The following is a 12276-nucleotide window of genomic DNA, read 5'->3' as shown; positions in this document are numbered from 1 at the left end:
TTATATTACTGCAGTGATAGCTAGATGAAAAGAGTCCTATATTTAAATTCTCTTAAAAATACCTTCAAATCTTTTTAAGATTTTTTATTATTATTATTTTACTGTTAACTAAATGTAGTGAAGTGCAGCATAATATTTTCATGGGCCTTTTAGAAAGGTGACGACCAAATGTGAAAGCAGCAAAGGGGAAACAGGGGATGTGGGATGTTGTAGGGGTGCAAAGCTGTAGGGAGGATAAATAGCTTTCAGTTGAGTAGTTACTAGGGAAACAGTGGCCTTAACTCAGGGCTGGTAAACCGCAGCCTTGGAGCCAAACTGTGATACCCTGGAGCAATGGAGAGCAAACAGGGCTTTCTTACACCAGACCTTAGGAGCAATCCTCTTGCTCCTCCTTGCCATTGGTGTAGTTCATGGAGGAAAGAGAAGCAGCTTTGCTCTTGCTGGCTTTTCTTCAGGTGTGCTAACTTCTTACGGGGAAAGGGGCTGTGTGAGGATGCAAATAGGAGAAGGAAAATGAGAATATACTCCCGATCACAGGCCCACCCCACTTCTCTTCATTACAGTGGGCCTGCTGGGAGCTCAGTAATTTTGGTTCACCAGTTAGTTTTTCCTAGTAAATAATAGGAACTTTAACTGCACATTAGTGACTCATAAGAACCTATTGTTGTGACATGTATTTAAACAAACTGTGAATTAAGAACCACTTTCTACACAGTAATTATAGTATTTTGTATTTATATTTGACAACTTTAATTTTCTTTTCATAGTTTACCGAAATAGCTTTCCTCTAGAGAATTTACCTTTTAGGCTAGAATTTTTCATATTTTCTTTCAGTCCAGAACATGTATAGTAATTTAAAGATTGTCTCAGTCACTTTCAGTCCATTCTGTTCATGTCTTTGCCATTAGTTTTCGATATGATCTTAGGCTAATCATTTTAGTGTTCTCTGATTCTCTGTACGAGTCCTGTTCAGTTTACTAAAGAGTTTTTGGATCTATGGATGAAACTGCGCTATCGAAATACCAGGTATTGTCTTATGAATGTAAATATAGCATGTTCATAAGTTAAGAATCTAGATTATTTTTGTGTAGTGAGCGAACAAAAACAGTTCCACAAGGCTGAAGTTCAGACTGAGAAACAAGGACTAAAACCATTATCTATTTACAAAAACAGTATGATGGGCATTTGAAGTAAATTACACTCTTTAATGTAATGCAAATGCCCATGTAATTTCTATCCAAATACTATCTATTCCCAAGCCCCAGAAATTACTGTTAATAATAAGCAGCCTTATTGTTTTGGTGATACGTCCATGATGTTTTTTGAAGGTAATTATTTAATAATACTGAAGTTAAGCCTGCAAACCTTTATTTGATTTGGTCTTTCCCTGGAAATATCCACATAAGTAAAGGCTATTATAATGGGGACTAGATTGTTAGTGATTTAATGTGATGAAGCTAATTAAATTAATTAGAAAAAATTGTGCTGTGGAAACCCCATGAAGAATTCAGCAAGCTTAGATATGTGTCAGGGATGGTGGTGCACTGGTGGAGCAGAAAATATTCAACAAATAAGTTATATTTCCTCAACTAGGGAGGAGGGAACTTTTATTAAGGGAGACCTGGAAAGACATTGAGAAGAGTAATATATCCAAGACATAGAGAAAAGTTTATGTAAACATGGCAGCTTTGGTTGATCTAAAACATCTGCTTGGGGAGTAGAGGGCATGTGCTGCAGCTCAGCTTTCTACGATTGCTAAGAAAGGAAACACACAGATGAGCTCTGTGAAAACTCTCTCTAGTCCTCTTCACTGCAAGGTCGATGCTGGTGGAAGATTCCTAGAAGGATGTTTAAATCAGATAGAAAATAAGGTATGTCCTCTCCTGAAGCATAGCAGCCACTCTCATTTGTGATTATCCAAACGTCTGGTCAGATGAGGCAGAGATTGTTAGCAAGTTTTGCCTGCACACATGCTTTGTGGAGCATGGTAGCAAAGTTCCATGATTTAAACAGATTCTTTTGAACAATAACGTGTTTGAGGGAAACATAATCTGTTTCATTACAGCAGAACAAAATCAAATTTCATCTTACATATCACTTCAACAGGTGGGAAGATTATGCATGGAAAAGTCTAATAGAATTAGCGCTGTTGATTCCAAATTCAAGCTCATAGGAAAAATAGCCTATCCCTAGTTCTGAACACTCATGTCTTCCAACATCTAGCAACTTCTATGCTCCAGCTGCTCCCTAATTCTCCATAGGCATGACCACTTCATATTTTCACTCAGGTCATTAGACCTTTTTTCTCTCTTCTTCCCTCTCTTCTTCAACATACAGGTAGAGCAGAGAGTTTTGCTCCCTAACGCGTGAGCACTCACCTGTACAGTACTTGGCGCTCTACCTTGCCTGTGTGAATCGGCCAGAGCACAGGAGGCAGTCTCAGTACTTACCTACTAGCGGGGAGTATGCAAGCAAAACACAACCCTCCTCCAGTGGTGAAAGCACTGAAGAAAGGTTACAAGCAGGAATTGGGCAGGTTGGGTGACGACCAAGTTGAAATAGAGCACAGCAAGAGGAAGTAGTAAATAAAGAGTACAGGACTTTGCTCAGCAAAAAACCATTCGTGCTGTAGCAGAATGCATTTTACATCAAGTGTTCAGCAGAAGTTTGACAGCTATCAACATAGTTAGAAAAGATCTTTTATGACATTCCTCTACTCCTTTCTTTCTGCCACTGAATGACTTTCTCTGCAGTGGAATTTTTTGTTTATGTTCTTCTGTTTGTTTGTTTGTTTTAAAATACTCCTGAGTCTTCATTTTGTTTTCTTTTGGGTGTTTTGGTGAAATCTCAATGCAATATAAAATGTTTCACTGTGATCCTTGGCACAAAATCTGAGATGAGAGTCTGTCTCCTGTTTTTCTGCCTGCAGGGATTCCAATGCTGAAGATAGTGTTTGCAGGATACGAGCACCTGTCCTTAATTTCTGTCCCCTTACTCATCTATCATCCTGCTCAGATTCTTCTTGGCAGTCTGTTGGTACCAACAATAAAATCTTGGATGGTTTCTAGGCAAAAGGTAAGAATTGCTCTTACTGATATATAATGAAAGGCTGCTGCAAGGAAGAAACACCTGAACACAAGTGTAAAACTCTTCAGGTTCGTTGTTGTAGTTCCCATGGTAGCGATGTATCCGTTTCTTTACTTCCTTTGTTACTGTGATAGTCACACAGCATGAAATTAAAAACCCTGGACTTTATCCCCCTTGCCTTTGAAAAAATTAAAATCCAGAAGTTAGACCTCTACAGCTAGCTCTTTTCATAGTAGCAAACATTCAAATTACATATTATGCCCAATAAGAATGGTTCATTCTTTCGCTAATGATCAGAGCTTTGGACTTGTCTTGGGGAGATGTCCACTGGCATGGGAGCTGGGGGAACCAGGTAAAGTGAGGGTCCTTTGTGAATTGCATAGAAGAAGGAGTAAATCTTTCAAATGTTTTTTTACTTGGTTACCCTTTATGGTAGCAAGAAGTCTGAGAGGCTGGTGTGTCACATTTCACATCAAAAATACAGCATGGGATGACTGGTAGGATTGTAGCCTATAACCTAGAGCTTTTTGAATTGACATCAGTGATTCAAATTCCACTTAGCTCTGTACTGATTGCAGGTATTCACATCTGACAGCCATTCTGTGACCTATATGAAATAATTGGAATGGTTTTGGTCCAGTTCTCAGAACAGGAGTAACCACCTCGCAGAAAACTAGTCCTTACCACTGTTTTTAGTGCTGTCTTTAATGTTCTGAGATGATAAGGATTAAGAGGCTGTGGCAGCTGAAGTAGTCTGTGACCCATACACAGTAATTCTAGGTGAAGGTCAAGACATGTATTGTAGGAAGCCCAGCTCCACCAGTACTCTGCATTCTCCACTTGTCAGTGGAGACAATTTTTTTTAATCTTCTATGTTTCCGATTTTCAGCCCAGACCAACAGACCATTTTACTAGCTTCACTCTGCTGAAGTCACATTGCTAACTTGAATGCTAAGTTCCCCAAATTTGTAATTTTATGGGAATCCACTTTGGGTTACCTGGATTGTAAAAAGCAAGAAGGCTTTCAATTTTCAGGAATTGTGCCCAGAAATCTAGATCTTGTTAAGATATAGCCATGTCAACATCCAAACATGGATTTTGGAGAATCATATATTATTTCTGAGACTCCATTGGTCTGAAAGTCGTGACAATTTTTTAAAAATCTTTTTCCAAAGGAAATTATCAAGAGACATTAGCGGACCTCATTAAAGGTTGTGTAAGGGAAATTATGTGCTATTCCTGCAGAAAGATAGCCTAAAGTTGACACCACTAGTGAGAGAGTGATCCCCGCAATGCTGGCTTCTGTTTGTCATCTCACTGCTCCCTGCTGCCAAGACAGGGAATGTGGCTGGAGCTCGTCCAGACGTCCCTGATCCTCAGGGGCTGTGATGGCCTATTGGGGCTGCTGTCAGTTGCTGCACATTAACAAAGCCTTTGAACAGGGCGTAAGGAAAGTCAACCAGTACTAAAGAGATTTAAAGTTCACCAGCACTAGTTTCTTATTCATTAAGCATCAAATAAGCCTTCTGTGCTAATCAGACTGTAATGCTACCGTAAAGCTACTTTGGGGGATCGTTCTGTTGAAGCTGTTTCTTCACTAGGTCTTCTGTATTATTCACAAATGTTATTTTAATTACTCTTAAAAAAAACCAATGAGGTTGGGTTTGGTACAGTTGCAATAAGTATAATAGAATGTTGTGACTGGATAATGGTCTCCTGCTTTGAAAATAAACATGTCATCATCACCCTTGATGTTTGTTTCCTATAAACACCTTGGCTTCACTTTGGCATCTCTCTTGCAGGGGGAGGCGGTTATCCAGTCACAGTACTCAACTGCAGTGACATTCTTACTTAATTATGATAGTACATGTGATCTGCTTGTATGAAATTGAATTTAAATATTTAGAGGTTCATCTACACTAAGGTATTTCTAGCTTGTAAATATGGCAGCAGAATCTGCCAAACTACAAAGTAAAAAATTTTCCCCAAACAAGATGTGGAATGATGTCTCTCTCCTAAGTCTCTTGCTGATTAATATCCAGAAGTTTAATCTCAAATGGCTAGATTTAACAATAGCTAAATGCTGGTGTTTCTGAATGCTGGTGTTTCTGAAAGGAATATAGCCTATTTATTTTTAAAGGTTTGGATTTTTTTAAGGGTTTACATTTGTGCTAGAGTGTTTTCCAAATATTGCTTACAAGCTTTAAATGTACAATATTAAAGGGTAGTATCTACAATAGAAGACCCATCAGACTTCATCTCTCAAACTGAAAATTGTTTGTTCAGCCAGTCCTCTAGAAACGATAGTCTCTCACCCGCTGAGCAATGTTAGTCTGTCAGGGCATCTCCCCAAAAAAGCCAAGGAAAACAGAGGTTACAGATGTCAGGAACTTCCCCTCTCTCTGACCAGTTCCCCCTGGCAGGGTCAAGGGCTGCTCACAGAAAATGCTGTCCTCACATACAGCTCATTAGGGTGCTCATCACTTAGCATGATTATTGATAGTAGCTGCAGAAATACCCTAGGGAAATAGGTGACCTCTCAGGTGATCAGCTCATTGAAAACACTTCCTACTTTCCATTCTTTCCCTATGATACTTCATACTGCATTAAAGGCTAATTGAAAACTTGTGTGTACCTCTGTGGACTTGTGGGGTGCACTGCATGAAACGCGCTGCTCTCCATCTCCAGGTCCATCTCATCCTGTGCAGGCTGTGCTGCTCTCGTATCATAGGGAAGAGGCACAAGAGAACACTGAGCTTTTCCTGTGCCCTTTTCCAGAGCACACCAAAAGAAGGCATCCTGCACAGTGACCACATCAGTACACAGGAGCAACTGAGAACCTAACACCTTTTAAGCCCGTCACACATATCTCCTAAGTTAGAGAGGCCTCTTCCTGCTAAACTAGAGGAGTGACTACCTATCATTTGAGCTGAACCTCTGTCACACACTGAATAGTTCAGCTACCTTTATTGGCCAGACCTGAGGAGAACACAGAGCTGGATCTTGCCATTAAAGTGAAGGCATGTGGTTTCTCTCCTCTGTGTAAAAATGTTCAGTAAGAGTGGAGTCAAGCTACAGCCATTTCAAACCTACAAGGACTTCAGATGTCACCTGGCATAAGATTATCTCTGGCCTGGTGGACTTTGGCTTACAGTTACCTTTTCTCCGAAAGGAAGGCATAAACATTGCAGGTGCTTAACATACACCACTGCAGAAGTGACTGTACTCTGAGCAAGCTTTGAGCCATGTGGAAGGAGGCCAGAAAACACAAAGATACTTGCAGAAGTTTTCTTCACAGTCTTTCCCTAACTGGGTCAGATGCTGTTCTATCTATGCCACAGGTGGTTTTTGTGAGTGGGGGTCCCAATAGTTGTTTTCTAAAAGACATCTGAGACTCATCTCAGCTTCTTCCACCAGCCCTCTAGCTGTGTTCCTAATGTTTCCTTGTTAAGGCTATCTGTATGTGAGGAGGTCGCGATGGGCTGGCTACCAGGGAGCAATTATCATTACAAAACCCAGATCAGTACAAAACCTAGAGTGGTCTGTCAGCTGCATGCTGATACTTCACTCAGCCTTGCAGACATACAGGGAACATTTTGTCACTACTAAAATAAAAAGCTTGTCTTGTGTTGCTGGTCTTTTTTTAGGAGTGCAAAAAAGTGACTGTTTTCTTTACTGTTCACAGGCACTGAAGTTAACCAGGCAGCCCAAAGCACCCGTGAAGGTATAACGATGGAGGTGGCCTATGTCACAGTGAATGTATATATGTACTATACTATACACACAGACAACTGAGACAACTGAGTATCTGTGAATGTTGCTTCAGTGCATATTTTATTTTTATATATACATATATATATTAAAAAGATACCTGTTTAAGTGCCTTACAAATACATTTTTTGGCAAAAACGTTGTTTCCAGAAGCCACTTCGATGATTACTGCAAGAGGTTGTACAGTATTTTGGAATCCTTTAGTTTTTATTTTTCTAACAGAGTGAATGGTCATAAGTAACAGCTGTGTTTCTTCCTTTGCACCTGCTTTGAAGCCAGGGTGCACCAGCTGTAAGTTTCTGTTTTAAACTAGCCAAAATGACCAGAAGCCTATCGCACTGCTGGCTTACCCTGAGGAAGAGCTTTCTGAAGGTTTTTTTGAAGATTGACTTGAATTTGTTTGTGATTCTGTTACACTCCGTAGTCATATGACTATGACATGCCTTTTTCTTCTGAGTTTGTGTATTCTCAGCATGGGGCCATCCATTGGATAGAAGCTGAGAAGCATGAATTATTTGCATTTGTTGACACAGTTGTCTAGACATTCCTTCAAAGTTAATGGTTTTTCAAGAAAATTCTTTCAATTCCATTGTATGATATTGTGCCATTGTATATCTTAAATGCCTCATAAGCTTCTTCAAAGAAATGGTCTGGTGCTTGGGTTATGAGTGAAGTATTTGTGTTTGCAGCTAGGACATCTTTTATAATTTACCCCAGAAGAACACAAATTTTTGTTTTTCTTTTTTCTTTTCCTTCCCCCAGTGCAATGCACAGAGATCTGCAGTGACAGAATTTAGGATGCTCATATTTAAACAGAGTCTTTACTGTAGTAAACCAAGCTAAGTTTTCTGTACTGCCGCATTGGTAATGAATAACAGCTGGTGCGGACAAGAAAGTTGACTATTTTTTTGCCAGTTAAAAGGATCCTTATAGTAACAAGAACACTATCTTAGTTAATTTGATAATCAGTCAGTACTTTTTTAAAAATCAAGTGTTGCTATTTGTAATGATATTCTTAAAAAAGGATATGAAATACTATTTGTACAAGTAGAGTAAAGAGAAAGAAACACAGGCATATGTTTAAACACACAGCCAGCCGTGCATCTTATCGAAGAGATTAAGATTTCAGAAGAGTGCACTAGTCTGGACCCTTGAGGTGTACCCATCTGCAAAAATTGTGCTGGCAATTGTGCATTAAAACATTAAAAGGAATGAAAGAAATAGGTCAAACAGGGATTGATTTAAGTGCAGAAGTGTCTTGTGTGTCATGGTTAACATTGCACTCAGTTGCAACATTAACTGCAAACACCTAGGAACAGATCTTTAGCAGATGTAAATTATCATAGCGCTGATAACGCTATAGCTATTTACACAAGCCAAATATCTTTTCTATGAGAATAGGCACATGCAACTCATATCCCTTTACCTTAGTGAAAAAATCACGTTAGGTTTATCTAGTCTGTTATTCCTAATTTAACAACAAGGAAGTAATTTGGTACCAATCAGCAGTGCTTTAACTGATGGTCAGTGCAAAGCAGCTCTGTTGCCATCTGTATGAGAAATTATCAGGGGTTGCTAGTGACACCTTGTTCAAAATCATCATCACCAGTTGAAACGAAACTGCATAACAAAGGTACGTGATGTGGTAATGTATTGCATTCTCTTCTTTCCACGGAGGGGAATCAAACTGGGCGCACTGAGCCTGTGTGAGGGCTGAGAGGCACCATCCGCCACCAGCCCGCTCCAGTGCTGTGCTCTGTCCCCACCAGCCAGTGGCGCAAAGGACAGCGGGCAGTGGCCTCGCAGTATGGATCAGTGTGTCCCTGGAGAGCATACATGGATCCACAAACAGGCCAGCCTGAGAGGTGATTGGAGAGAATAGCATGTATGTTCTTGGCCCAAATTAAAGGTTCCCCTTTCTTAAGTAGGCTAACCAGAAATTGGTCAAAATTCCTCTGTGCTTGAAAACCCTGATTGCAGCAGAGGGCCCAGATGCAGGACAGTTTCCTTCTCTGCTGTTTCCATAAATCTGCCCTGAACTACCAGAGTATGTAAGGTACCTGATCCCAATCCCACTGAAATCTGTGAATCTTTCTGTTGGTTTTAAATGGCAAAGGGATAGGCCCAAGGAGAGTGGTTTTGGGTTTTTTTTTTGTTTGTTTTTGTTTTTGTTTTAATATACAGGAAAAGTTCAAGCATAGAGTCACTTCTTCCACTTCTGTGGTTTTATGTATGCTAAATAGTCAATACACTGCAAATACTCTTACTGAGCTACCTCTGAGTACTGAATCTCCCATTTTCAGTACATCCAACAACTTGCTTAGATTCCAAGGAAAACATCCTTTTTTCTTTGTTAAATATTTTCTGTGCTTAAGACTATTTCAAACTGTTTTAAGAGAGTTTTGTTAGATCTTTTACAGAGTCATTGCTGATTTCTTGGGACAGCCTAAATGTTGCGTAGATTTTTCTTAAACCTTAATGAATGCTGGAGGTGTTGATCTGAAGGGAATATAAAGCAAACTGAAATACATTTTTTAAATACTTAATGAAACTTAATTATTCATATCAATTCTGTTATGTTTGAAGACTGTTAAGCTGTTAGTTTTATGCCTTCCTATTATGCATGTGTCTTTATTAAACAAAATGGTTTTGAATTTAATTTTTTTGGTAAGAAAAAAGATAAAATTCCATATCCTTTAGGTCAACTTTTTACTTCTATTACCTGAAGTTTTGTTCTTTTGCGGATAAACCTTTTAATTTTTTTGCTTGTCCTTTTTAAAGAAAATCTATGAACAGTATAAAAATACTTTATCAACTAAATTTGGGGAAGGAAGGCCCTCTTTCTCTGCAGTTTCTTTCATATGGATGTAGAAGACTTTAAATACTTGGTTGTACATTTGAAAAAAAGTGAGAATCAGAGAACACTGTAAATTATAATCAGATGAAAATTAATTGAATACCAATATTTTTTAAGTAGAGGATGAAAACAGTTCTAAATGTTTCCAATTTCTTAGCTTTATATTTAACTGAGAGACATCTAATATTGATCATAATCAGACAAAACTATGGCAAATGAGAACTTTGTCCATGTTCAAACACCAGCGTTTTCTTGATCAACACTTCTTAGCTTCGACATATCTATAATCCCATCTAATGATATCAGTGGGGGAAAAAAAAGTTAAAAACAATGAAACAGCACTTCAGAGTTCACAGGGATTTTCAGCACCTCTGTGTGAGAGTTACTCAAACATTTCATCTCCCGTTTTGTGCTCTAAATTGAGAAGCACAACCCTACAGTAATAGGTCCAAGATAAATAACTTCTTACTTATTGAAAATCAAGATCTATAGCGTGTGAGGTTTTTTTTTTTTTTTTTTTTTTTTTTATCCTTTACTTAGTTTGAATAGGCTATATGACAGAAAAGCCACAGTCCCAGCAGAAGCTGGACAGTTGGGCTTGTTTACAGACCAAAAGGAGAGTAATCCAGCAGTTTGGTTTTACAAAAATACAGTCCCATATGTTATTCCGGCAGTCAGGGAAAGAGGAGCCTGTTTTGTAACATGCTCCCTTGTCGTTATTTTCATCTTCGGTTTTATTTGTGTGTGGTTTTCTATGGAAATATCTTGACAGCAGGAGGTTAGAAAGCAAGATGAAATATTGTGTGTCTGCAAGCACATATATTTATGTGTAAGTGCATACGTGCATAAGATACGAGCAGATGTATATGTAGAAATCACTAGTAAGGACCAAGTCCCTGGTATACATTTTTTGCAAGTCTGCATATGGAGATACTTTTCTGATGTTATTCTGACATTAAAAATGAAATTTCAAGCACTGAATTGTGTTTTGTATTGAATCATAATCTCATACAGAAGCTCTACAGCAGACAATCGCAATATTGTATTTTTAAACTGGAGACTGTTTTGCATTTAACTAGATGTTGATGCACTCAGGAAATACAGTGTGTTAAGAGGCTAAATCATAGTTTCTCCATTTTGTTATAATCTAATTACATTTATATTACTATTTTTATAAAGTGCCAGAAATGAATGCAGAACCTTGCAAACACATTAAATAGACACAAGACTAAATTCTGCCCTTAGTTATACTTGCACATCTCCAATGAAAGGGCTGTTAAGCCGTAGAATAGTCTCCCTAGGGAAGCTGTTTGAAAAGTCCTGTTCTAAAAATGTGCTGTGATAATGTAGCGTATGAAGAGAGTAAATGATGAGTATTTTACTTTATATTTGATAGCTTGCCCTTTCCAGCATGTAACAAACCTAATCTCTCTTGTCCCTGCTTCCACGGGTGGCCTCCAATCTCCCAGATCAAAACTACAGTATCAGATGGGAACAGTGTCAGAAGAGGTGGTATTGTCTCCTCTTTGTGGTTTTCTTGCCCGAACCGCAGATCCCTTGTGGTCATTAGACCATAAGTTCTTTTGAGGATGCCCTCAGTTAAATTCTCTTAAGTTTATGTGTACAATTCCTCTAAAATTCTCATACAACAGAGAACACCCTGCAGGATGGTAAGTAAGCTTCTTGAATAGTACAGACAAGTGCTCTCCAGTGGCTTTAGATTTTCAGGACTAGAAAAAGTGATGCCAGGAAATACAAGTGTAAGGCATTGCTACAGCCATGACTGCTTTCTGCTGGAATCTACAGCTCTAGCAGAGGTCATGAAACCAGCCTCTAAATTGCTTTCTTGCCAGAAAGGTGGAGAGTGAGATCTTCAGTGAGAAGTGAAATTAAATTTGTTAGTGATTAAAAGGACAAGAGAGATGTGTTGGAAGCAATTGGTGCCGATGGGGCCTCTCAGCTGCTCCCCTAAGCAAATTGCCGTCTCAATGGAATATCAGCTTCTCAGTCCATCAGATTGCAGTAATTGAGTCTAGAGCTGATCAGAGCATGAGTCACCACTTAATTTTCTCGTCAGTGGAGGCCAAATTTTCATAATATTTTTAGATGCATTTCCGCAGAGATCTCTGCCAGCCAGTGACCTATAGAGTGACAACGAAATGAGCAATAGCTGCTGTTGAATTAGACTCTGCTGTCTGCCACCTACCTCCGACTGCAGTTTTGGGCAGGGAGGGCAGGTAGATCAAAGGCCTTGCCATCTTTATAGAGAAAAGAGCCCCACTGAGTTGATTCCAACACCTGCCTTTGCTAAATGAAACATATTCTTAGACTTCAGTACTCTTCCTGAAGCCCTGAAAGTTGGGGCTCAGCTCACCTAAGGGAAAAAAAAACAGAAAAGTCAGTGCCAGCTCTTACTGAAAAGTAATGTAATAAAGGAGAGCTGCATAGCTACTAAAATAACCTGTTAACTCTTAAACACATCTAGTAGGTCCAGATCAACTCGGATTCTGCGTGCTATCCCAGACTGAAAGCAGGCATGTGGTTAAAAATTGATTGTAATC

General features: G+C 39.0%; 1 protein-coding gene across 4 annotated transcripts in view; it reads left to right on the top strand.

The window, feature by feature from the left end:
- SLC10A7 (solute carrier family 10 member 7) overlaps window positions 1–10696 on the top strand; it is a 154308-nt gene extending 143612 nt beyond the window's left edge. For all 4 annotated transcript variants that reach the window (XM_064510780.1, XM_064510779.1, XM_064510778.1 and 1 more), the window contains 2 exons: window positions 2930–3075; window positions 6773–10696. In XM_064510780.1, the coding sequence (XP_064366850.1) occupies window positions 2930–3075; window positions 6773–6817 (191 nt within the window). In that variant the 3' untranslated portion in view covers window positions 6818–10696. The remainder of the gene's footprint in view (window positions 1–2929; window positions 3076–6772) is intronic.
- The last annotated feature ends 1580 nt before the right edge of the window (window positions 10697–12276 follow it).

Source organism: Dromaius novaehollandiae, chromosome 4 (assembly GCF_036370855.1).
Source record: "Dromaius novaehollandiae isolate bDroNov1 chromosome 4, bDroNov1.hap1, whole genome shotgun sequence".
Lineage (NCBI taxonomy): Eukaryota > Metazoa > Chordata > Aves > Casuariiformes > Dromaiidae > Dromaius > Dromaius novaehollandiae.
Note: the sequence above shows the minus strand (reverse complement) of the source record. Positions and strands in the feature narration are given on the sequence as shown.